General features: G+C 42.5%; 1 protein-coding gene across 2 annotated transcripts in view; it reads right to left on the bottom strand.

Annotated features, from left to right (window-relative positions):
• BIN3 (bridging integrator 3) overlaps positions 1-25,600 on the bottom strand; it is a 177,000-nt gene that overhangs the window by 95,268 nt on the left and 56,132 nt on the right. For both annotated transcript variants that reach the window (XR_014176026.1, XM_081960820.1), the window contains exon 3: positions 11,195-11,235. Coding sequence is in view for 1 of the 2 variants with exons in the window: in XM_081960820.1 (XP_081816946.1) it covers positions 11,195-11,235 (41 nt within the window). In the remaining variant the exon portion in view is untranslated. The remainder of the gene's footprint in view (positions 1-11,194; positions 11,236-25,600) is intronic.

The following is a 25,600-nucleotide window of genomic DNA, read 5'->3' as shown; positions in this document are numbered from 1 at the left end:
AAAGAAGAGGGAGTCAAGCTATTCTCCAAAGCACCTGAGGGCAGAACAAGAAGCAATGGGGGGAAACTAATCAAGGAGAGAAGCAACTTAGAACTGAGGAGAAATTTCCTGACAGTTAGAACAATTAATCAGTGGAACAGAAGTTGCCTCCAGAAGTTGTGAATGCTGCAACACTGGAAGTCTTTAAGAAGATGTTGGATAGCCACTTGTCTGGAACAGTATAGGGTTTCCTGCCTAGGCAGGGAGTTGGACTAGAAGACCTCCAAGGTCCCTTCCAACTCTGCTATTGTATTGTATAAATATGGAATAGAATAGAGTAGAGTAGAATAAATAAGGAATAGAATAAATATGGTATAGAGTAGAGTAGAGTGGAGTGGAGTGGAGTAGAATAGAATAAATATGGAATAGATTAAATATGGAATAGAATAGAGTGGAGTGGAATAGAGTAGAGTAGTGAAGAGTAGAGTAGAGTAGAATAAAGGAATAGAATAAATATGGAATAGAATAAATATGAAATAGAATAAATATGGAATAGAATAAATATGAAATAGAATAAATATGGAATAGAGTAGAGTAGAATAGAATAAATATGGAATGAAATAAATATGGAGTAGAGTTGGTGACTGTTAACTGCATAGTTGTATCCTTTGTTCCTTTTTAACATGAATTGCACCTGCAATGAAAACAGACGCTCCTTTGATCTCCCTGTAGATACCCTCCTTCGGCAGATTCATTTTGTACATGCTTTGCAAAGAATCGTACAGAACTCCCAAAGCAACTGTCATACTTAATGTGACAGAAGACTGCATACCTGGGGAGTCATTATGTTAATGTAAATCAGTTCAGGGTTTTTCTTGGCCCTGCTAACTTGCTTCTTTGCTTTTTTTAAATTTACGGTATTTCTGCAGCTCCACAATTTCATATCTCGAGGTGGCTTACAAGTCTAAGAATAATGAAAAACCCATAAGCATCATACTAAATTCTAAACATATCAGTAAAACGGAAAACAGCTCCACTGTCCACTGTGGAAAGCAAAGCGTAGATACTGGTTTCCAAAGATTAGTTGGAAAGTATTTTCAACACATTTTGACATGAGTCTAATGTGCGGAAGTTTCTTTCTCTCTCTCTCTCTCTCTCTCTCTTTCTCCATCTATCCGTCTATCTATCGTCTATCCTCTATCTATCTATCTATCTATCTATCTATCTATCTATCTATCTATCTATCTATCATCTATCTATCTATCTATCTATCTATCATCTATCTATCATCTATCTATCTATCTATCTATCTATCTATCTATCTATCATCTATCTATCTATCATCTATCATCTATCTATCTATCTATCTATCTATCTATCTATCTATCTCTATCATCCTCTATCTATCTATCTATCTATCTATCTATCTATCTATCTATCTATCTATCATCTATCATGTATCCATCTCTCTTTCTATCATCTATCTATCTATCTATCTATCTATCTATCTATCTATCTATCTATCATCTATCTATCTATCTATCATCTATCTATCATCTATCTATCTATCTATCTATCTATCTATCTATCTATCTATCTATCTATCTATCTATCTCTATCATCCTCTATCTATCTATCTATCTATCTATCTATCTATCTATCTATCTATCTATCTATCTATCTCTATCATCCTCTATCTATCTATCTATCTATCTATCTATCTATCTATCTATCTATCTGTCTATCTATCTATCTATCATGTATCCATCTCTCTTTCTATCATCTATCTATCTATCTATCTATCTATCTATCATCTATCTATCTATCTATCTATCTATCATCTATCTATCTATCATCTATCTATCTATCTATCTCTATCATCTATCTATCTATCTATCTATCTATCTATCTATCTATCTATCTATCTATCTATCTATCATGTATCCATCTCTTTCTATCATCATCTATCTATCTATCTATCATCTATCTATCTCTATCATCCTCTATCTATCTATCTATCTATCTATCTATCTATCTATCTATCTATCATCTATCTATCTATCTATCTATCATCTATCATGTATCCATCTCTCTTTATATCATCTATCTATCTATCTATCTATCTATCTATCTATCTATCTATCTATCTATCATCTATCTACCTACCTACCTACCTACCTACCTACCTACCTACCTACCTATCTATCTCTATCATCCTCTATCATCCTCTATCTATCATCTATCTATCTATCTATCTATCTATCTATCTATCTATCTATCTATCTATCATCTCTATCATTCTCTATCTATCTATCTATTCCACAGACATACACTAATGTGATGATGCAAACACTCGTAACTGTGGTGGTGTTGATAGTAGGACCGTCAGAACTTTGAATCCAGTTTGTAAATATCCACTAGGAAGATCAGTTGTAACTTTTAATTGTTGCTAAGAAACTGGCTGTAAGTTGAGGACTATCTGTACCAATGAAAAGGCATCGAGGCAAATCCCTGTTCCCAAGGATACTTCCCAGTAGCTCAACAGAAACCAAGTAAGAGCACAAATGGAATTCAGTATGCAGGAGGTGAGCATATAAATAACTGCATATGATCTAAGTGGTTGCAGTTTCTATCATTACTTTATCGTTTTAACAAAAATATGATTTTTTTTCCTGCATAAGTCTTAACTTCCATCTCGTGCCAAGACACTAGATTCTGTTCGTTTCTGTACATTGTCTAAAAGTATTTGTTGCATACACACCATGTAATTAAACTGATGAATTAATTAATGCATAATTAGCCAATTAAACCAACGTGGATTTGGAAGACCTCTCTATAGTCTCCTTATTTTCCAACTGTGGAATTAAAGAAGCATCCTCTTGGGAGAGAATTTGTCACAGAATTCCTGTCCAACCGAGCCAGGAGCAGGAATTGCATCAAACAATGAAGAAATAAGAGAATTCCTAGAGCTTTTCTCTTCAGACTGCTGAAAACTGGTCAATTAGGTGAGAACAGTAGAAAGAATGATATTGTAAGTCCTTTGTATCCTGGAGACTACTGACATTAGAACATTAAATAAAGGTAGATTGATTTGTTGAGGGGAAGGAATAGCTCAGATAAACTTGTATGTCTGTTGTCCCTCGCATAGAGAACACAGCAATGGTGTCTTATGGAATTATGATTTGGGAAGACTAAAGGGAAGATGGCAGCTCACTTGGTTACACCCAAAGGTGCTTTTTTCAAGAGGCAATTGAACTTTTTGTTTTCTTTTGAAGACATTTTGCTTCTCATCCAAGAAGCTTCTTCAGCTCTGACTGGATGGTGGGGAATGGAAAGATTTATACTCCTTGTAGACAGCTGGGCATTTGCATCCTTTTAGTGGGTTGTTAAGGTCACCTGGGGGTTTATCTGTGTCCTCAGGGTCACCTGAGTGGTGCAAATGGGTGTGGAGCCTTCTTGGAACTATTGAAACAACTGTGTTATAACTAGAAATAGATGATGTTGTATCCCTGCCCCCTCTATTGAGAGAGGGCTGTTCAATTTTGACACAGATGCCCTCTTTGACCCCTCTTTCAAACCAGTGGTCCTCTCTGTCCAAAATATGGACTTTGCTGTCTTCAAAAGAGCAGCCTAAATGCAGATGGAGTGCTGCATGTAGTCCTAGTGGGTTTGTTCTCCTATGTCAGTGATGGCGAACCTATGGCACGCGGAGCCAATTGTCAGGGCACGCGAGGTGCTGCCCTGTCAGCTGAGTTCACCTTTTTTAAAGCCATTTTTCGCCCTCCCCAGGCTCCAGAGGCTTTATAGGAGCCTGGGGAGGGCAAAAAGAGCCCCACCCACCCACCTGGAGGCCCTCCGGAAGCTTCATGAGCTTCCCTGAAGCCTCCAGAGCGCAAAAAAACGGCCCTACGGGCAAACCGGAAATTTGGGAATGCACTTCCGGTTTGCTCAGAGAGTCGTTTTGAGTGCTCCGGAGGCTCTTGATGGTCCCTGAAGCCTTCGGAGCGCTTAAAACGACCCTCCGAGCAAATCCGAAGTCACTTCCGATTTGCTCGGAGGGTCGTTTTGATTGCTTTGGAGGCTTCAGGAAAGCCTCTTGACGGTCCCTGAAGCCTTTGGAGCGCTTAAAGCAACCCTCCGAGGAAACCAGAAGTGACTTCCGGTTTGCTTGGAGGGTCGTTTTGACTGCTTTGGAGGCTTCAGGGAAGCCTCCTGAATGTCCCTGAAGCCTCCAGAGGGCTTCCCGGGGTGCGGGGGAGGCTGTTTTCGCCCTCCCCATGCTCCTATAAAGCCTCTAGAGTCTGGGGAGGGTGAAAAAAGCATGCAAAATTGGGGGGTTGTGCCTGTAGTGCGCCCATGTGCACTGGGGGGGTCGCACATTGCATTATGGGTGCAACATGCCTGCACACAACCCCCCTGCGCTCCCCCCACTTATGGCACGCGAGCCAAAAAAGGTTCGCCATCGCTGTCCTATGTTGTGCCATGTATTTGGGAAGTGGCTGTTTTGTTTCCCCAATGTACAGATCAGCACATGGCTCACTGCGTTGTACTGCATATACCACATTTCTCAGTTTATGCCTGGGTGTTTTATCTTTGGGGTGCACAAGCTTCTGCCTTAGTGTAGTCGTGGGTTTGAAGTGTGCCTGTATGTTGTGTTGCCTGAAGATCCTCCTGAGCTTTTTCGATATCCCTGCAACGTACAGAATGACAATGTTGCTTCGTTTATTGTTCTCTTTGTTGTCTGTTGTAGAGGAGCTTCTGTATAGTCATTTTTGAGATTTGATAGAGATCCACTTGGGTTAGCCACACGTTCTGAGGGCTTCCTCGATGTGTTTTCGTTCTAAAAATGTGTTTTCGTTCTAAAACTGCAGAAAAAACAATTACTGCCAATCTGCCTTCCATTGAGGACCTGGACAAGTCAAAAAGAGGGTTGTGATGATATTTACAGATCCCTCACATCCTGGACATAAATTGTTTCAATTCCTGCCCTCAAAACGATGCTATAGGGCACTGCGCACCAAGACAACTGGACACAAGAACAGTTTTTTCCCCAAACACCATCACTCTGCTAAACAAATAATTCCCTCGCTGTTTTCAAACTATTTACTAAGGTTGCATTACTATTACTATTAGTCTTCTCATTGTTCCTATCATCCATCTCCTCTTATTTATGACTGCAGGACTGTAACTTTGTTGCTTGTAACCTTACAATTTATACTGATATTGATTGTTTCCTGATTGCTTATTTGTACCATATGACTATCATTAAGTGTTGTACCTTATAATTTTTGATGAATGTATCTTGTCTTTTTATGTAGACTGAGAGCATCTGCACCAAAGACAAATTTCTTGTGTGTCCAATCACACTTGGCCAATAAAGAATTCTGTTGTGTTCTATTCTATTCTAAAAAGTATCTTTGGGACAATCATGATCTGGATGACTGAGAATCTCCATAGTCACTTAATTCTAGTTGACTCTTACCCTGATCAATATAAACAGGTTTTCTCAAGATTGACAACTGTAAGGTATTTGGACTTCAACTCCCAGAATTTTCCAACCAGCCATGCTGAGGAATTCTGGCTGAGGAAGTCTGGGAGTTGAAGTCCAGACGTCTTACATTTGGCAAGCTTGAGAAATATGAATAGAAGGTTCATATTTTCCTGTGTATTGTTCAAATACAAGGCAGACATGGAAAAGAATCGCTACCAAGTAGTTGAAAAACAAGAAAGGAAGGACTCAGACTAAACCAAGATATGTACTCAGAAGTAGGTAATTAGAAAGCCAGGATGATACCTGGATCAAACAGACAATTCGAGAAAGACCAATGAAGCACGGGTGACCATTAAAAAGGAACAAGCCAGCTAAGTGTCATAAAAGTTTAGAACTAAATCCCAGCTATTTCACATTACAAAATTCCTACACGGAAGATACTTTCTTTATGTAAGCAGTAACACGGTACAGAAAGTCCTTGACTTAACCAGCGTAATTGATCCCAGTTGCAAGTTGTGATCGTTAAGTGATCATTAAATGGATCATTAAATCCACTTCAGCCAATGGGAGGGGTTTTTGCCAGAAACAGGAAGTAATTGTCAGAAACTGGCCCCAAAAATTGTTGAAAATCATGGACTACAGGACAATGCAAACAGCCGTAAAAATGAGCCAGTTGCCAGACATCTGAAATGAGATCATGTACCATGGGTGTGTCTATGTGCCTGCAGGCATTGGAACCTCAAAACTGGCTCATAAGTACCATTTGGGAGGACCATCATAACTTCAAACAATAGCTAAGCTGTTGGTCGTTAAGTCAGAATTCCCCGCTTATGTCCTGGATCATGTGCAGCTAATTAGAATGCACAATATGGACATTTACCGTAGAAATGATGAGACGCTGTCACAGCAGCAGTACTGACATAGACATTAAAGGCAGAGATGTTGTAGTTTGCAAAATCGTCTTAGGGACTAATAAGTATGGAAGTGCCTCTACCTTTTTAGTCTTCCAGAAGGTTCCAAGGACCTATTGAGCTAAATTTGATAAATGTGATAGAGATTATGGTTATTAGAAGAGATGATGTTAGGCATTCTCTTTTTATATATGTTAAAATAAAATGATGGGGATTATATACATTTAAAAAATGAGATAGAGATTATTAACAATGTTAGCATGAATTGGATCAGTATGAATGATGCCTAGCCAAATTTGTTCATATATAATAGAGAAATGTTTAGATTGAACAAGGAAGACATAGATGAAGATAGAGATAAAAATGCGGAGTTAGGCATTTCTTGCTTTGATATATGTTTGAACAATATAATGAGGATTACTTAAATCTGATAAATGTGATAGAGATTACTAATACTGTTATTGTGAATTGGATTAATATGGATGATACCCAGAACCAACCCTGTTCACACACAATAGGGATGTATATTTAATAACAATAACAACAACAACAACAATAATAATAATAACAACAACAACAACAATAACAACAGTAACAACAACAACAACAATAACAATAACAACAATAATAACAATAATAATAATAATAAAGCGCCCTCTGAGGAGCTTAGCCTTGTCATGGTGGAGGGGCTTGCACGCTCTAGTGATCCTAAGGGCTATGCTGAACAGGTGCAACCATATCAGATAGGTCTTAGGTGAAGGACCAGATGAAATTTGCTCCACAACCCATTCAAACATGGTGAATACGAGAAAAATGAAATTTATGCCGGCTGAACCGTCGCCCTCATTAACAAGGGTTCCGTTGGATGCTATGGCTCCTGGGCATTCTGTGCAAAATGAGCTACAGGGCAAAGCTCCCTCTGCTAGGCAACCAGGGCATGGAGCTGACAAGCTACTGGAAGAAAAAGCGAAAAATCTGGACTAGGGAAGAAAACATCTCTATTATGGAAGCTTACTATCAGTCTGAGCCAGAAAAACGTGGATTTAAAAAACGAATGTATCAGATTTGGAAGGTGAACCACAAGGACTATGATATCAGTGAACAAAGGCTAATGGACCAACAACGTAAAATTCTGAGCCACAAATTTTTCACTACTGCAGAATTAACAGGAATTGAAGAGAAAGCAACTAATGGTCCGAGTACCCAACAAAGAAGAGTAACATCAAGAATGATTTGCAGACTCAAAAGCAAACTGAGGAAGAAAGGGAGGAAGAGGCTGCTGAAATGGATGAAGATAAAGAACAAGGAAGCACTGAAGAGCAAGCACCAACAGATAGTGCTCAATTAGCTGAGAAAATAAAGCATCAAATGGAAGATGCTGAAAGAACACGTTTGCCAAAGCTGAACCAAGTGAACTGGAAAGAATTGAGAAATGTACTAAAAACGGTCAATGAGGCTGTGCAAACCATTCAAACCACTACATTAGCTGAAACAAACCAGCTGATGTATGCAGCAGCCTTCATAACCACCAAGGAATTGGGTTTGAAAATACAAAGGAACCAAACAGGCAAGAAGGGGAAGCCTTAAGTGGAAAATTCGGTTGGAATTGAAGATCAAAAAATTTCGTGGAGACTTGAGCAACTTGAAGAATCTAAGGCAAGGTCAGCTAAAGAACAAGCAGGTCAAAAGCAGCCTGGAAACAAGATACGATTTGGAGAATAAGGAGATTGCGGTAGTAATTGAAGAGCTGAAGCAGACGGTTGTTGCCATTGCTGAAAAGATTAAACGGTATGAAAATCGAGTAACTCAGTTCAAGGAAAACTCAGAGTTCAGAGCAAATCAGCACCAGTTTTATAAGAGCTTAGAAAGTGGAGAGGGAGTAACAACAAATGAAAAGCCTGATAAAGAGAAAGCTCTGAAATTCTGGAAGAATTTGTGGGAAAACAACAAGAAGCACAACAGAAATGCAACATGGGTCAAGCAGGTTGAGGATTCTATTAAAGTGCATAAAATGGAAGATGTGAAAATAACAAAAGAAATGGTGCAAAGGCAGTCAAGAAAAGTGAAGAATTGGAGTGCACCTGGACCAGATGAGCGACATGATTTCTGGCTAAAGGCACTTACAAGTATGCACGAAAGATTGGCAGCCCAAATGAACCAGATCTTAAAAACACCTGAAAATGATGAATGGATGACAACTGGAAGGACATTTTTTATCCAAAAAGATAAAGAAAAAGGAAAGGACTCTGGAAACTATAGGCCAATCACCTGTTTGCCAATACCATACAAACTCCTTACTGGTATCATTGCAAACCAAATTTACAGATACTTGGAAAGAAATGACTTGCTTCCTGTAGAACAGAAAGGATGCTGCAAAAATTCAAGAGGAACAAAGAACCAACTGCTGATTGATAAGCTAATCCTAAAGAATTCAAAGAAAAGACGAACCAAGCTGTTCATGGCTTGGATAGACTATAAGAAAGTGTTTGATTCTGTTCCCCACAGCTGGATCAAGAAATGCCTGAAAATCTTTGGCATCAGCAGCAACATACAAAAATTCATGGAAACCATTTGGAAGAAGGTGAACTGTGGATACGAACTTGCAAAGAAAGGACTGAAAATTTCACACTTGGTGTACATGGATGATTTGAAGCTGTTTGGTAAAACAAAAGCTGAACTGAATTTATTAATTGAAAGCACAAAAGAATTTAGCCAAGACATTGGTATGCAGTTTGGAATTGACAAAGGTGCAACAATGGCAACCAAGGCAGGCAAGGTCCTAGAAGATGATGGAATACAACTTGAGAATGAAGAAATGATAAAGGCAGTAAAACCAGAAGAAGGCTACAAGTACTTGGGGATTTTAGAGGCCTCTGACTTAATGCATAATAAAGTCAAGGAATTAACCTCAGCCAAGTACATTCGACAAATTCGCAAGATATTAAAGTCCAAACTGAGTGGAGGAAACATCATAAAAGCCATAAATACCTGGGCTATACCTGTAATTCGATACTCTGCAGGAATAATTGACTGGACCCAGATGGAGTTGGACAATTTGGACAGAAAAACAAGGAAGCTTATGACAATGAATCAATGCTTTGTACCCTAAAAGTGATGTTGACAGATTGTATCTACCAAGAGCAGAGGGTGGTTGAGGACTCCTACAAGTAAAGCAGACTGTGGAAGAAGAAAGACACAGCTTGAATGATTACATCCAGAAAAGTGAAGAACCAATGATTAAGGAAGTAAATAAAGGAGGCCTTTTGAAGACAACTAAGTTAAAAGCTGAATATAAGAAAGAAGTAATTGAGAAGCGAGCTGAAAATTGGAAAAGCAAAGCTATGCATGGCCAAGACTTGGAAAGTATTGAAGGCAAAGCTGACCAAAAACTAACTTGGAACTGGTTAAGATCAGGAGTACTGAAAAAAGAAACAGAAGGCTTTATTTTGGCAGCTCAAGATCAAGACTTAGCCACAAACTGCATGAAGACAAAAATTCAACATGTTACCACCAACAGCAAATGTCGCCTCTGTAATGAGAAAGATGAGACAGTCGACCACTTGATCCGCGGGTGCAGCAAAATTTCACAAACTGACTACCTAAAACGCCATGACCGCGTTGCTAAGATTATTCACTGGAAATTGTGCCAAAAGTTTGGATTTGAGTACAGCAAAAACCACTGGGACCATCAGGTTGAGAAGGTTTTAGAGAATGAGAAAGTCAAGATCTTGTGGGACTTTAGAATCCAGACTGACAGGCACTTGGCCTACAATACACCTGACATAACAATAATTGAAAAGAAAAAAGTATGGTTCATTGATATTGCAATACCTGGTGATGCACAAATTGAAGATAAACAGCAAGAAAAAATCACAAAATATCGGGACTTGCAAATTGAGGTTGAGCGACTGTGGAAAAAGAAATCATATGTTGTCCCGATTGTAATTGGAGCCCTTGGAGCAATACCTAAAGGGCTACCTCGCTATTTGGAAATTCTAAATTTATCGGACTTGAACATTCTGACTCTACAAAAAACCTCCCTACTTGGAACAACTTATATCCTCCGACGTTACCTTAACAGTTCCTAGGTCCTTGGTTAGGACTCGAGCTGTTGAGCTACCAACCAGCCCCAAAGGCTGTGAATCTCACCAAAGATTAACATTAACAACAACAACAACAACAACAACAACAACAACAATAATAATAATATACCAACCAGCCCCAAAGGCTGTGAATCTCACCAAAGATTAACCAATCATCATAATGGTATTTGTGATGCATTTTTGAATGTTTAGTTGACTGAATTTCATGTTTAATGAATAAAGTATAATAATAAAGGGCTTATTGAGCTAAGATGGTTGAGCTGTGAGGATGTTTGGCCTGGTGCTTGGAGGAAGGGTACTTTTGTTTTTAGTCATGTTTAATGGATTTGTGAACTGCCTTGAGTCAATGTATGACTCGATTGGCGGTCACACAAGTCCTGTAACTACTAAACTAAACTAAACTAAACTAAACTAAACTAAACACAGGTGGTGAGAAGATCATCAACTCTGGAGGTGAAGGTCTCATCTAGGCCTCTCTGTAGCCCCATTTCCATCCTACCTAGCCTTAACAGGAGCAGTGAACATTAAGAACTGGTGTTTAAGTTATCTTGTTTCCTCTCCTCTGGTATCATGTTTTTGATTACAGGCAATTTTTTAAATTATTCTGTAAACGGCCCGGAGAACCTGTCAGTCTGAAAAGGAACACAAAAGTAAGGAGAAAAGAGCCAAGAAAGAACACCCACCCAAATGAAATGGCTAAGAATACTTACTGTTGAAGCTTTCCATATTCCCGTTCAAAATCTCTCTCAACCTGCGAGAGGAAAAAGAATCCAAATTATGCTAAAAATCCAGGATTTCGTTTTGTTTAAGCACTGTGCTCTGTCAAATGTTATTTTCGGGTTCTGGCCACACATAAAATAAGTTGTTTTGATATGGGGATCCCATATGAATCATTTGTTTGGTATACAGACCAAGGAACCTGTCTTTCACCCCCTTATACAAGCAACAATCAAATAGGATGTGAGCCAGAGACGCTTCCCATATCTGACCATTGTGTCAAGCTGTTCGAGTAAATATCACTCGAGTAAATATCTCCCTAAGATGTTATGGCAGTTGTAGTTTCAAATACCGTATTTTTCGGACTATAAGATGCACCTTTTTCCCTCAAAAAAGAGGCTGAAAATCTGGGGGCGTCTTATACACTGAATACAGCATTTTTCTGCCTCCCGAAACCCCACCCTCTTCACCAAAATGGCCGTGCATAGCCTTTAGGAGCCTTGCAGAGTGCTCCTGGGGGCTGGGGAGGGCAGAAATGAGCGGAAAATGGGCGTTTTTTGCTCAATTTTGCCCCCACTCCAGCTTCCAGGAACACTCTATAGGCCTCCTAAAGGCTATGCATTCCCTTTTTTTGACAAAAAAACGGGCCCATTTTTGCGAAAACCAGGCCTTTTGGGGGAGGTCTGCAGAGTGCAAAAACATTTTTTAAAAAATTTGCTTCTTCAAAACCTTGGTGCATCTTATACTCCGAAAAATACGGTAGCTTGAAACTACTTGAAAAGTACATTTGTATTTGGTCAGCCATCTCAGGTTACCCACCGTACTAAGGATATTTATATCATTTTGTGCTTCTTGTTTGATCCATTTGATAAGAGCTTTTTTTGGGGAGGACCCAGCCAAGACTTAGCCAAAATTCGACCTTTTTGTGCTTCAAAACTGAAATCTGAATCTTCCCAGCAGGATTGCAAATGAATAAGAGTATTATCCATGATGCTTAAGGCAGCATCTTTAACTATGATCATTGTGACTGCTTTGATCTATATTGCTCTCATTTTTGTTTGCATATATTTCCCTACTCTTGTTTGCCTACAGAAGAAGACTCAAAAGAATGACTAATAAAGCTTTCGGTAATTTGTAACATTTAGTGTGTTCCAGCGTTCTAAGCCCATCTTGATTAAACTGTCAAGAAGAGCTCATATTGGTAAATGCAGTTTTGTTTGCTTTAATATCTCCCTGCTTGGGTGTTCTCTTCTTCCCGTAAAAAGATGTGAAAGAAAAAGGTTCAGCCAGGTCTACCGAAAGGTGAGGGGGACAACTTATTGACTTTCTTCCAAGAGATCTCAAGAGTGTATGTTCCATTTTACAACTGGCCTTTGAATAAGGTCAAACTTGGAATGTGAGTTTTCCAAACTTTTAGGTTGTCTTAATTCAGAGCAAAGAACTGTGGCGTCAGGCCTGCAGACATCTTTTCTTTTGGATCTTTGGCTTGCCACACTTTCTATTATTCTACTATGCATTTTCTATTGTGGGAAAATGGGAGGGGGGATTGTACGGAGTTAGATGATATGAGGCCATAACAACATTCTTTCTAGGAAGCCAAGGTCATCCTTTGTCTTTGCACCTCTGCACCTGACCGGAACTGGATGGGTGGAACTGCCAGCATGGCAGTGGGAGATTAGACCATGGGATGGACTTGTGGGTGTGGGGGGCAAGATCTTGAACTTTCAACTGGGTGGGGAAAATCGGGAAGCTTTCAGATTCGGGTTTTCCCAGATGTGCCAACATGGCTCTCTTAATAAATTGGAACTTTGAGCAATACTTTGCCTTGGACTCTGATTTACTTCTGGATGCTATTTGGAACCCTGACTATCCGTTACTTCACCAGCTACCCCGACCTTCAGGATGTTGTCCAGGGTCCTGAGCCCCAGTGCCAACCTAAACTCGGGCGGCATAAAGACTCCGGGAAGATGTAAGAGGTGATTGGGTCTAATCTAAGACCGCTGACCCAACCACCCCCTCCTCCAATGGTGATTGAGGGAGAAACTCACTATGAGATGAAAAAAAAATGTTTAGACTCTAGATCAGGGGTGTCCAAACTTGGGAACTTTAAGACTTGTGGACTTCAACTCCCAGAATTCCCCAGCCAGCATGGCTGGCTGGGGAATTCTGGAAGTTGAAGTCCACAAGTCTTAAAGTTCCCAAGTTTGGACACCCCTGATCTAGATTGTATAGAGGTTGTTTGCAATGTTTAGTGCATTGGAAGGGGTACCCTTTGTCTGAAACTACAGGGGTGAAAAGTTGGAATGTAAAAGCTGATAAGTTAGTAAAACAATTCCATGATAAATTTCCCGATAAGTTGAAGCCCCCCCCCCCCTTGGGGGTGGTGGGGGAGAGGTGGTTAGTTATGATTATGTTAACCCCATACATTATTCTCTTTACAGGATATACTTTTTTTCTGAGGAGAGACCGCCTGTCAGGCCTGCAGCCAACTTTTATTTTGGATCTTGGAAGGCGACCGGGAAGGACCAATCTATCTTTTAAATGTCCCCCTTTCAGATTACTGCCCAGAGCCTTTAAAGGAGGGGGCGGAGTTAAAGGAGTGGAGGGGGAGTTAAAGGGGCAGGAGGGGAGGTGGGGGAGATGGAGGAGGTCTGAATTGGAGTTGCTTGAACCGGCCATCGGCTATTTCCATCAGTCCTGTCTGGGGAAAGAGGCTGGGGCTTTCTGGTTGGGTTCCCACAACATGCTAAACCCATGTTAAACCAAGAGCATAGATTCAACCTGGAAACAAGGAGGAATTTCCTGACCGTGAGAACTATCAACCCACAGAACTGAAGTTGCCTTCAGAAGTTGTGGGAGCTTCATCACTGGAAGCTTTCAAGAAGAGACTGAACTGCCCTCTGTCAGAAATGGTGTAGCGTCTCCTGCTTGGGCAGGGGGTTGGACTAGATGACCTACAAGTTCCCTTCCAACTCTATTATTCGGACCTGTACTTGACACAACAGCAGTCTTCCAATATTTGAGAGTCCCAAGTATTGTCACATCTCTTGATTGAGGCAGGGGGTTGGACTAGATGATCTCCAAGGTGACCTGATTGATAGCAGTCTTCCAATATTTGAGGGGCTGCCATAAGGAAGAAGGGGGCTCAGCTATTCCCCAAAGCACCCGAAGGCAGGACAAGAAGCAATGGATGGAAACTAATCAACCTAGAACTAAGGAGGAATTTTCTAACAGTGAGAACAATTAATCGATGGGACAGATTGCTTCCAGAAGTTGTAGCGGCTCCATCACTGGAGGCTTTCAAGAAGAGACGGGGCTGCCATCTGTCAGAAATGCTGTAGGGTCTGCTTGGGCAGAGGGTTGGACTAGATGACCTACAAGGTCCCTTCCAACTCTGTTATTCTGTTAAAGTCTGAAAATGATTTCCCACATCTGTACATACAGATTTATATCTTTAGTGTGCCTATTTTGTATCTTCCCATTTTCTCCTTCATGTTTAAGGTGATCCTACAGACTCAGCCAGTTTCAAAATCTGCCAAGCATATCTCAAAGGTAGCATCAATTGAATAATGTTTACATATTATTTCTAACAACATTTCCCTTAGTAATTCATGCCGAGCTACCATCATCCAATTTCCAATCCTAAAGGCACGGAGCTCAAAATAACTTGCCGTGTCCCCTTAACCTCCGAAAGAATAAATTTTACCGCCTCTGAAAGCATCAGTTTTAAGGCTGCACAGTTGGCAAAGGCAATTCTGAATTCTGCTTTGCCGCTCCCGTATTTTTCAGAGTATAAGACGCACCGGAATATAAGACGCACCAAGATTTTGAAGAGGTAAATTAAAAAAAAAAGTTTTTGCACTCTGCAGACCTCCCAAATTCTCTGCACGCCTCATTTTTTTGTGAAAGACAGGGAATGCAGAGAGTTTGAGAGGACTGCAAAGTGCTTCTGGGGGCTGGGGGGGGGGATTGAGCAAAAAAACGGCCCATTGTTCACTCATTTTTGCCCTCCCCAGCCCCCAGGAGCATTTTGCAAGTCTCCCAAACCCTCTGCACGTCCATTTTTGTGAAGGGGCAGGGTTTCAGGAGGCCAAAAATGTATTCAGTGTATAAAGACGCACCCAGATTTTCACCTCTTTTTGTGGGGGAATCTCTGAAAAATACGGTACATATGGCAATGCTGTCTGGGAAACTTCTGAAACTTGAAGTCCAGGCTGCTTAAAGTTACAAGGTTGGGAAACACTGATCTAGAAGCTCCAGAGATAAACATTAATGCATTTTGCTTCCTCTAAAGCAGGGGTGTCAAATTCAAGGCATGTGGGCTGGATCTGGCCCACAATGTGGTCATATCCGGCCCGCATGGCCGTCTTGGTCTAGCCAATGCAAAGAGGAAACATTGGCCCAGTGTAGATTCAGCCCGGTCTATCCAGTGCAAAGAAAGATCAGCCAATGCAGCTGTTCTGACCTAGGCTTCCTGAGAAAGCATAAATCACAACCTTAGTCCGCAAAACTCTTTTATTTATACGGCTGTGAATTATGGTCATTCATAGCTTGCACGGCTTGAAAAACAGCCTGTGACGATTCTGACAGATGTCTGCTCGAGTTGCCACAGTCTTTCAGGGGAATGTTGATAAACACCCACCTTATTTCCCTTGGAATGCTGCCAGAGACCTAATTGCCAAATGCAGAGCAAGGCCAAACTTAGCACAGAGTCCAACAGAACTTTTCAAAGCTTGAACCGACCAGTTGAACTAATTGCTTCCTGCAAAAGCTCACATCCCATTCGCTCCTCTTTTAGGTCTTATGGGAGGAGCCAACCATCTCCAAGCCTTACTCCCAAGTCGACCCTGTTTTCTTAATTGTTCTTAATTGTTCTGCGTATACGCACACTGGGAACAGGCTCCTACTGTTCTTCTGCCTCACTGATGTCTGACTCTGGAGGCTCCAGAGGCAGCAAATAACTACCAGATGGCCTTGGCCCTCTCTCTGCCTCCGACGCAGAGCACTCATCCGAGTCTTCCCCTGACTCCAGCACTGGCCCATGTTCCTCTCCAACCTCCTCACTGTCCAAATATGCCGGCTAGTGGGCCACAATAGTAGCTTGGACCCGGTCTATCCAGTGCGAAGAGAAAACATGCCAGCAGTTTGGAGAGTGGCGTCAAGCTGGCCACACCCATCCAGTTGGCCACACCCAGCCAGTTTCCCCACAGCTCTGATGCAGCCCTCAATGAAATTGAGTTTGACACCCCTGCTCTAAAGAAAAGGCTTTTGCAACATCTTGCATTACTGACCTAAGAAGGGGATGGCAATTCTCAGAATTTCAAGCAATCCTGACTCCCTGTCCATTTTCAATTCCAACCGCTTCTGCCCACCGCAATTGAGGATACCTAACGGAACCCCATCTCCGGGCACAGCTCATCTGCTAGATTTTTATTGCCGTCTTGCTTAGTTTTGTGTGTTTCTGTTTTGTTTTTTAAAATTTCATTTTAATTGTAGGCTGCCTCGGGAACACTGCGCTGCTGAAGGAACAGGATATAAATATAGTAAATAAATACATAGCTTGATGGCAGAAGCACATATTTTGGGGACAGAAAACTCCAAGGTTCAGTTCCCAGCATTTGAGCTAAAAAGAAACTGCCAATAACAGGACCAAGAAAAACTGTATTCTGGATTTGGAGCGGCTCGGCTGGCAATTAGAAGGACATAGCACCAAGTTGGAGAGACCAGTGATATAAAAGGAAAATATACCCACGACACCAGTATCATACCGGGATTTTACACAGATTTGGTAATATATGCATTATTTACAAATAACTAATCAATCCAAAGAACGGATGCGGTGGCTCAGTGGAAAAGACGCTGAGCTTGTCGATCAGAAAGGTCTGCAGTTCAGCGGTTCCAATCCTAGTGCCGCGCAACGGAGTGAGCTCCCGTGACTTGTCCCAGCTTCTGCAAACCTAGCACTTCGAAAGGATGTAAAAAATGCAAGTAGAAAAATAGGAACCACCTTTGGAGGGAAGGTAACAGCGTTCTGTGCACCTTTGGCATTTAGTCATGCCAGCCACATGACCATGGAGACATCTTCGGACAGCGCTGACTCTTCGGCTTTGAAACAGAGATAAGCACTGCCCCCTGGAGTTGGGAATGACTAGCACATATGTGCGAGGGGAACCTTTACCTTTATCTTAAACAATGCATATTGTCACTTGATTTCTATCCTAACACTTAATACTTGGAATGCTGGAGATCACCTCCGGTTCCTGTAGGTGTCGAACATGTTGTCCGCTGCTTGTCTCCCCGGTGGGCTCCTTTCAGGAGCACAGGGGGCCCTGGATGCGTCTCCTGCCACAGGGAGGTTTGCTGGAATCCCCCAGACTCGGCGGCAGCCGGCGGGGGTGTTTCCAGCCTCGCCCCAGGAGCCGGGGAGCGGAGGGGGGGCTTGAAACAGCTGCTGGCTGGCTGCCCTTTCACCGAATGGGCTCCGGGAGGAAAGAGTTAAGCGAAAGAAGAGCGGCTGAAATGCCGGTGGAGAGAGATCCGCCCTAATCTCCTTAATCATCGTTAACAGATAAGCAGCAGACTATTGTAAGTTTTTGTTCAATCCATTTGAAACTGGAAGATTAGAGGGGGGTGTTTCTTTCTCTTTACCCCCTCCCCGGACAAAGCGGCATTTGAACTATCTCTCTCTATATCGGAATGGAGAGAGAATAAAGGCTGACTTGCCACTTGTACTAACTATGTGAGAAAGATTGATATCACAGCTGCAAGAGGTGATTGCTGAGCTGTTTTCTTAAAAGGAAAAAACTTTATGGAACTCCTTGTTCTTCTCCCTGCAAAAGGAGGAGCCAAGATGGCGCCCCCCCGTCTTCGTTTTTGTACTTATAAATGAAGCCTGCCTTTTGAAACTACCTTTGGAAAAAAAAATGTGGTAATTGTCTTAATACCCCCTCTGAAGGTGCTCTGGACCTCTCCTGTTACGTGGTCTTCCTGATTAATTTTGATTATTTGACTTTTCCTCTTTCTGGTGTACCTCCGTGCCTTGGAACTGTGAAGGAGAACTAACTTTTCACTTTTGGATTTTCCTGCCGCCTTGGACCGGCACAGCTGCGCGCTCCACTGATGCCATTCTCTTTGTAAAAGACTTAGCATCCCTGAACGCAGATAAATGGGGCCCAAAAAACCACCAACGGGCAAGTCATTCTTGGCTCCTGCTTCTGCCACCTCCAGTCCAAGCATGCAGCAGACGAAAATTACTTCATTGTTACAAGAAGAAGGGGCTGGAGAGAGCTCAAAAGAACTATCTGTTAACCAAATGTTTCAGGAAATTATGAGGGGTGAAAATGAGTTGAAAAAAAAGGTGACAGATCTCAAAGATGAACTCAGAGGTGTACAACATCATATAACAGAAAACAAACAAAGAATTGGGGTGTTGGAGGAGGGGGCAGCTGGATTGGGGGAGGAGGTTAAGGCAGTCCGGAAGAGAAATTTAGAATTGGAAAATTTTATGGCAAAAATAGAACTTGAAAGAATGTCCTTTTTTCTCAGATTCCAGAACCTACCAGAGACAGAAAATGAAGATCTTAAGGATATTATGAGTACAATTTTAGCAGAATATATTAAGAGAAATAAAGAACAGTTGTGGTGGGATATGGATCTGGTTTACAGGATTAATTCAACATATGCTAGAACACACAATGTTCCAAGGGAGGTACATGTTAAGCTTCTTAGGAGGACCATGAGGGATGAGGTGCTAAGGGCCCAAAGGGAGGGACCATTAAAATATAAAGATAAAGAAATTACCATTCTTAAGCAAATTCCGAAAAGAATAAGGGAAAAAAGGAGGAGAAATTATACAATAAAGGAGTTTGGTTTAGATGGTTATTGCCAGAGGGAATGTTGATTTTTTGGGAGGGAAATAGAATTAGAATTACTACAGTGGAAGAGGCAGAAGCCTTCATTAAAAAACATAGTTCTCTCCTAGAGGACGAAAATAGGGGAGGTGGTGAAAAAGGTAGTAATGTGCAAGATATGAAGGGGGGGCTGTGGCTCCATCTGGGGACAGGGAGGAGGAAGCAATATTGAAAAAGCTCAGGTCACAAAAATAAAGGTGTTTGAAATATTATGGTAATTGCTGATATACTAGAAAATGACAAAGAAAGAGATGATTGAACACATGGTTGATATAATGTAAAACAAGACTCTGTTTATGCTTATCTTTTATACGTTGTTTTTAACATTGTAAAAATTGTGAGATTTGGGGGGATTTCTACCACTAGCACGGGAGCTGCCAAAATTTTCTATGTACCTTTTTTACCTTTCCCTATAAAATGTTTAAAAACCAATAAAATTCTTTTTAAAAAAATACTTGGAATGCTGAAAAGGTACTTTGACACTTCAATGCAGGAGATAAACTAGTAAGTAGAAAAGCACATCCCTTACCAACACTGGAAGGGTAAGCTACTATATATAAACAGGGAGCAAACCCTTCCCTCACTAGCATGGATGATATTACCTAGTTGGGTAATGAAATGCGTGCAAGCAATTCTCGAATATAGCTCATCTGCCTGGAATCCACACTGTATATTGGACATTAATACAATTGAGCAGGTCCAGAGGTATTTCACGAGAAGAGTCCTGCACTCCTCTGCCTCACAATAGAATTCCTTATGCCACCAGGCTGGAAATTTTGGGCTTGGACAACCTGGAACTACACCGCCTATGGTCTGACCTAAGCGTAGTACACAAAATTATCTGCTACAATGTCCTACCTGTCAACGACTACTTCAGCTTCAACCACAATAAACACGGGCAAAGAATAGATACAAACTCAAGGTAAACCACTCCAAACTCAATTGCAGAAAATACGACTTCAGCAACAGAGTGGTCAACACCTGGAATGCTCTACCTGACTCTGTTGTTACATCCTCAAACCCCCACAGCTTCAACCTCAAACTGTCTACCGTGGACCTCACCCCATTTCCAAGAGGTCCATAAAGGGGGGTGGGTGCATAAGCGCACCAGCGTGCCTACCGTCCCTGTCCTACTGTCCCCATTTAATTGTATTCATTTCCTTCGTTCATGTCCATCTTCATACTTAATACCTGCTATCTTGTACATGTTGGACAAACTAATAATAAAAATAAACAAACGAACTATGAAGGACTCCATAAGTCAATCCTGAGCTACAGATATTCTTGATTATTAGCTTGATGTCCTCTTTGAGTTCTGTTAGGGCAAATGTGTAACTACTCTCAAACTTTTTCAGGTGATTAGAAGACATTTGATAGGCTTTGTGAGATGAGCAATTGAGAGAGGGGGATATGCCAGTGAATGAATACTGTGTGTTGATGAGTTCTTGGATCCAGTTTTTGGATTGAGCAAGTCTGAACACACATTTCACTAAACTAGTCTATCCACACATTTCATTAAAAATCAGTGGATCTTTTTATTTCTAAGTAAAAGTCTTTGAGGCTATCAGCGCTGTTTCCCAAGCATTACTTAACAACTTCAGACTTTTACAAGTGAGAACCAGTGAGCTAAAGAAAAGGTACCGACAGGCAGAATTTGAGGGTATGTGACATACCAGCTTTACTAAACCAACCACAGTCTTGGTAGGAATAAGAAGTTTTCTGACTGTGAGAGCAATCAACCAATGAAACAGCCTGCCTTCAGAAGTTGTGGGAGCATCATCACTTCAAAAAAGAGATTGGACTGCCATTTGTCAGAAATGGTGTAGGGTCTCCTGCTTCGGGGGTGGGGGGGGGGTTGGACTAGATGACCTACAAGGCCCCTTCCAACTCTGTTAATCTGTTAAGCCTGAAACATACCTGCAAGGCCGGCTGCTGGAAGGAAACACTGCAGAAGAACATGCTTGGGTTCGTTTAGCCCACATGGCAGTAACCAGACTGAATGTCAATATCAATCAGAATAGAGCATGAAAGGACATTAGAGGTCTTCTAGTCCAACCCCCCGCTCAAGCAGGAGACTATACCAGTGATGGCGAACCTATGGCACGCTTGCCACAGGTGGCACGCGGAGCCATTTTTCACCCTCCCCAGGCTCCAGAGGCTTTATAGGAGCCTGGGGAAGGCGAAAAGAGCCTCCCCCACCCTCCCAGAGGGCCTCCGGAGGCTTCAGGGACCGTCCGGAGGCTTCCCTGACGCCTTCGGAGCGCTTAAAACCACCCTCCGAGCAAACCGGAAGTCACTTCTGGTTTGCTCGGAGGATCCTTTTGAGCGCTTATAAAGCCTCTGGAGCCTGGGGAGGGTGAAAAAAGCATGTAAAATTGGGGGGGGGCGCGCGTTGTGCGTGCATGCGCACTGGGGGGTCGCGCATTGCATTATGGGTGTGGCACGCCCGCACACGACCCCCCTGCGCTCCCCCCCCTTGTGGCACGCGAGCCAAAAAAGGTTCGCCATCGCTGCTCTATACCGTTTCAAGCAGGTGGCTGTCCAGTTTCTTCTTAAAAACCTCCAGTGATGGAAGCACCCACAACTTCTGAAGGCAAGCTGTTCCACTGGTGAATTGTCCTCACTGTTAGGAAATTTCTCAATTCCAAGTTGCTTCTCTCCTTGGTTAGTTTCCATTCATTGTTTCTTGTCTTGCCCTCTGGTGCTTTGGAAAATAAGTTGACCCCCCCCCTTTCTTTGTGGCCTCCCACAAATAATGAAACACTGCTATCATGTCCCCCTCGAGTCCTTCTTTTCTCTAGATTGGCCATACCCAACTCCTGCAAGCATTCTTCCTAAGTTTCTGTCTCCAGGGCCTTAGTTGCTCTTCTGTGCCCTTTTTTGTCTAAGGTCCCAGTATCTTTTTTGTAATGTGGTGACCAAAACTGCAAGCAGTATACTAGGTGTGGCCCTACCAAGGATTTATAAGGTAAAGGTTCCCCTCACACATATGTGCTAGTCATTCCCAACTCTAGGGGGCAGTACTCATCTCCGTTTCAAAGCCGAAGAGCCAACGCTGTCTGAAGATAGCTCTGTGGTCATGTGGCCGGCATGAGTCAACGCCGAAGGCACACAGATTGCTGTTACCAAAGTGGTTCCTATTTTTCTACTTGCATTTTTACATGCTTTCGAACTGCTAGGCTGGCAGAAGCTGAGACAAGTAACAGGAGCTCACTCTGTTACGCGGTGCTAGGGATTCGAACCATCGAACTGTCAACTTTTCTGATCGACAAGCTCAGCATTTTAGCCACTGAGCCACCGTGTCCCTGATAAGGTTTAAAAGGATTTATAAAGTGGTACTAATCCTTTACGAGATCTTGATTTTATGCTTCTGTTTATACAACCAAGCTGGCTCATGCTTAAGTGATTGTCCACTAGGACTCCCAAGGTCCCTCTCACAGTTACTCATTTTTGAGCCGAGTGTTGCCTAATATCTCTACTTGTACCTTTGGAAAAACAAAAGAGACTCCAAGGTCTCTAAACACTGGATGGAGGAGGGAACCGCGCCTTTTTTTTTTAAGCCCTTGCCAATTCCGATATGTCAGTCTTGGTGGTAGCACCTGACGTCAACGTAGGGTGAATGAGATAGAGATGCATTTCGGTCCCGCTACATCTGCAGGGCTGCTCGAAATAGACGTATTATCTTATTCCAGCACCTACTCAGGCATGTCCGCACAGGAGGTTCCTGACTCCCACTTCTGTAAAAATGCAGGAAACTGACCCAGGCAAACAAAAGGAACCCATGGCATTGGATTACTTCTACCGACACGGGGCTGTTTTTTCCACAAATAGACGGCTGACGTTTGGAGAAGCTTTTTAACTCCTTCCATTTGCCACATTGTGGTTGAATTTGCCGGCCTTCCCGCAGCCACGAGGCAATTTGTCTGCCTTTGTATACCACGATTGTGCTGTTACCTTCCCACCAAAGTGGTCCCTATTTTTCTACTTGCATTTTTTACGTGGTTTCAAACTGCTAGATTGGCAGAAGCTGGGACAAGTAACCGGAGCTCACTCCCTCACATGGCGCTAGGAATTTGAACTGGTGGACTGCTCACCTTTCTGATCGACAAGCTCAGCGTCTTAGCCACTGAGCCACCGCGTCCCCCACTGCAATATAAAAAAATGCAACTACTTTTTCTGTGGACCACCAACATTTTCTCGCAGACCACCAGTGCTTCACGGACCACCAGTTGGTGACCACGGTCTAGAGAGCCAGATGTGATTTTGTCTTTCAAACCAACCTTTGCACCAAGGGAATTCTCCAAGAAACATCTGGGCAGCCGAAAACAAAACAAAAACCACAGGAGAGGAAGGAAGTTCCAGGAGGGCTAAAACTACGATGGCTTTAGAAGTGACACAAAGATGCTCAGTATTCAGGGACCACAAGCAAATCTGCAAACAGCCATCGCCTCTCACAAAGACAGGAGAGGGGCCTTTGGTTTCTATTCTGATCCAGTTAAAAGATGATGAATCTTTTTGCATACAATTATACTACTTACCGTAATGTTCGGAGTATAAGACGCACCTTTTTCCCTCAGAAAAGAGGCTGAAAATCTGGGTGCGTCTTATACACCGAATACAGCATTTTTGGCCTCCCGAAATCCCGCCCCCTTCATCAAAATGGCTGTGCATAGCCTTTAGGAGGCTTCCAGAGTGCTCCTGGGGGCTGGGGAGGGCAAAAATGAGTGGAAAACAGGCAGTTTTTTTTCTCGTTTTTGCCCCCCCCGGCCCCCAGGAGCACTCTATAAGCCTCCTGAAGGCTATGCATGCCCTTCTTTTGACAAAAGCAGGCAAAAATGAGTGAAAAACTGGCCTTTTCTTGCTCATTTCTGCCCCCATCTGCCCAGAAGCCTCCTAAAGGCTATTCATGGGGTTTTTTTTGGGGGGGGGGGGAAACTGGCAGTTTTCGGGAGGTCTGCAGAGTGCAAAAACGTTTTTTTTAAAAATTGCCTCTTCAAAATTGTGGTGGGTTTTATACTCTGAAAAATACGCTATATGTGTAAGTACATATTATATATATATATGTACGAGGGATGCAGTAGCTCAGTGGCTAAGACGCTGAGCTTGTCGGTCAGAAAGGTTGGCAGTTCGGTGGTTCGAATCCCTAGTGCTGCGTAACGGAGTGAGCGCCCGTTACTTGTCCCAGCTTCTGCCAACCTAGCAGTTCAAAAGCACGTATAAATGCAAGTAGAAAAATAGGAACCACCTTTGGTGGGAAGGTAGCAATGTTCCGTGTGCCTTCGGCGTTGAGTCATGTCGGCCACATGACCACGGAGACATCTTTGGACAGCGCTGGCTCTTCGGCTTTGAAACGGAGATGAACACTGCCCCCTAGACTCAGGAACGACAAGCAGAGGGGAACTTTTACCTTTTTACTACTTACAACTTGCAGTACAAGAGTCATTTAAAGCCCATTCAAAGTTACAACAGCACTGAAAAAAGTGACTTATGACCATTTTTCACACTTACGACCGCTGCAGTGTCCCCGTGGTCATGTGATAAAAATTTGGAAGCTTGGTAACTGGCATGTATTAATGACGGATGGAGTGTCCCGGGGGAGGGGAGGTGTCACGTGATCCCCTTTTGAGACCTTCTGACCAGCAAAGTTGATGGGGAAGCCAGATCCACTTCCCAATGGTTACTAACTTAACAACCCGTGGTTCACGTCACAAATGTTGCAAGAAAGGTTGTAAAATGGGGCAAAATTCACCTTACTACTGTCTCACTTAGCAACAGAGATTTTGGGTTCGATTTGTGGTCATAAGTCAATGATTACCTGTAGAGACGATTCTGCCTGGAACTGAAGCCAGACAGTTTCGGAGAAGATGGCCGAGAAGGTCAAATCAATTCATAACAGACGTCCTTTGACTAGGAAGCCTAGGGAGATTCTCAGCCATCCAGGCCCTGGTTGTCCCAAAGGTGCTTTTTCTGGAGGCAACTGGACTTTCTGTTTTTTTTTTCCTTTGAAGACGTTTCGCTTCTCATGCAAGAAGCTTCTTCAGCTCTGACTAGATGGTGGGGAATGGAAGGATTTATATTACAACATGCAAATGACCAGCTGTCTGCAAGGACAGGGAAGGATTTATACTCCTTGCAGATAGCTGTACGTTTGCAGCCTCTTTAGAGAGTGGTTGAAGCACTTGGTTGTCCCAAAGGTGCCATCAATTTGGGATGAAGACCCTTTGGGTGGTGTGGGAGTAGGAATGGATTTCCAGAGGGAAAATTGCAGGCTGCAGGAACCATTTGCACCACTCAGGTGACTCTGAGGACACAGGTAAACCTCCAGGTGGCCTCAGCGACCCTCTAAAAGGACGCAGATGACCAGCTGTCTGCAAGGAATATCAATCCTTCCATTCCCCACCATCCAGTCAGAGCTGAAGAAGCTTCTTGGATGACAAGCAAAACGTCTTCAAAGAAAAGCAAGAAAGTCCAGTTGCCTCCCGAAAAAGC

The sequence above is a fragment of the Natrix helvetica genome, assembly GCF_964273705.1.
Source record: "Natrix helvetica genome assembly, chromosome: 8".
In the NCBI taxonomy this organism is placed as follows: Eukaryota; Metazoa; Chordata; class Lepidosauria; order Squamata; family Natricidae; genus Natrix; species Natrix helvetica.
This window is presented reverse-complemented; position numbering and strand designations above follow the sequence as displayed.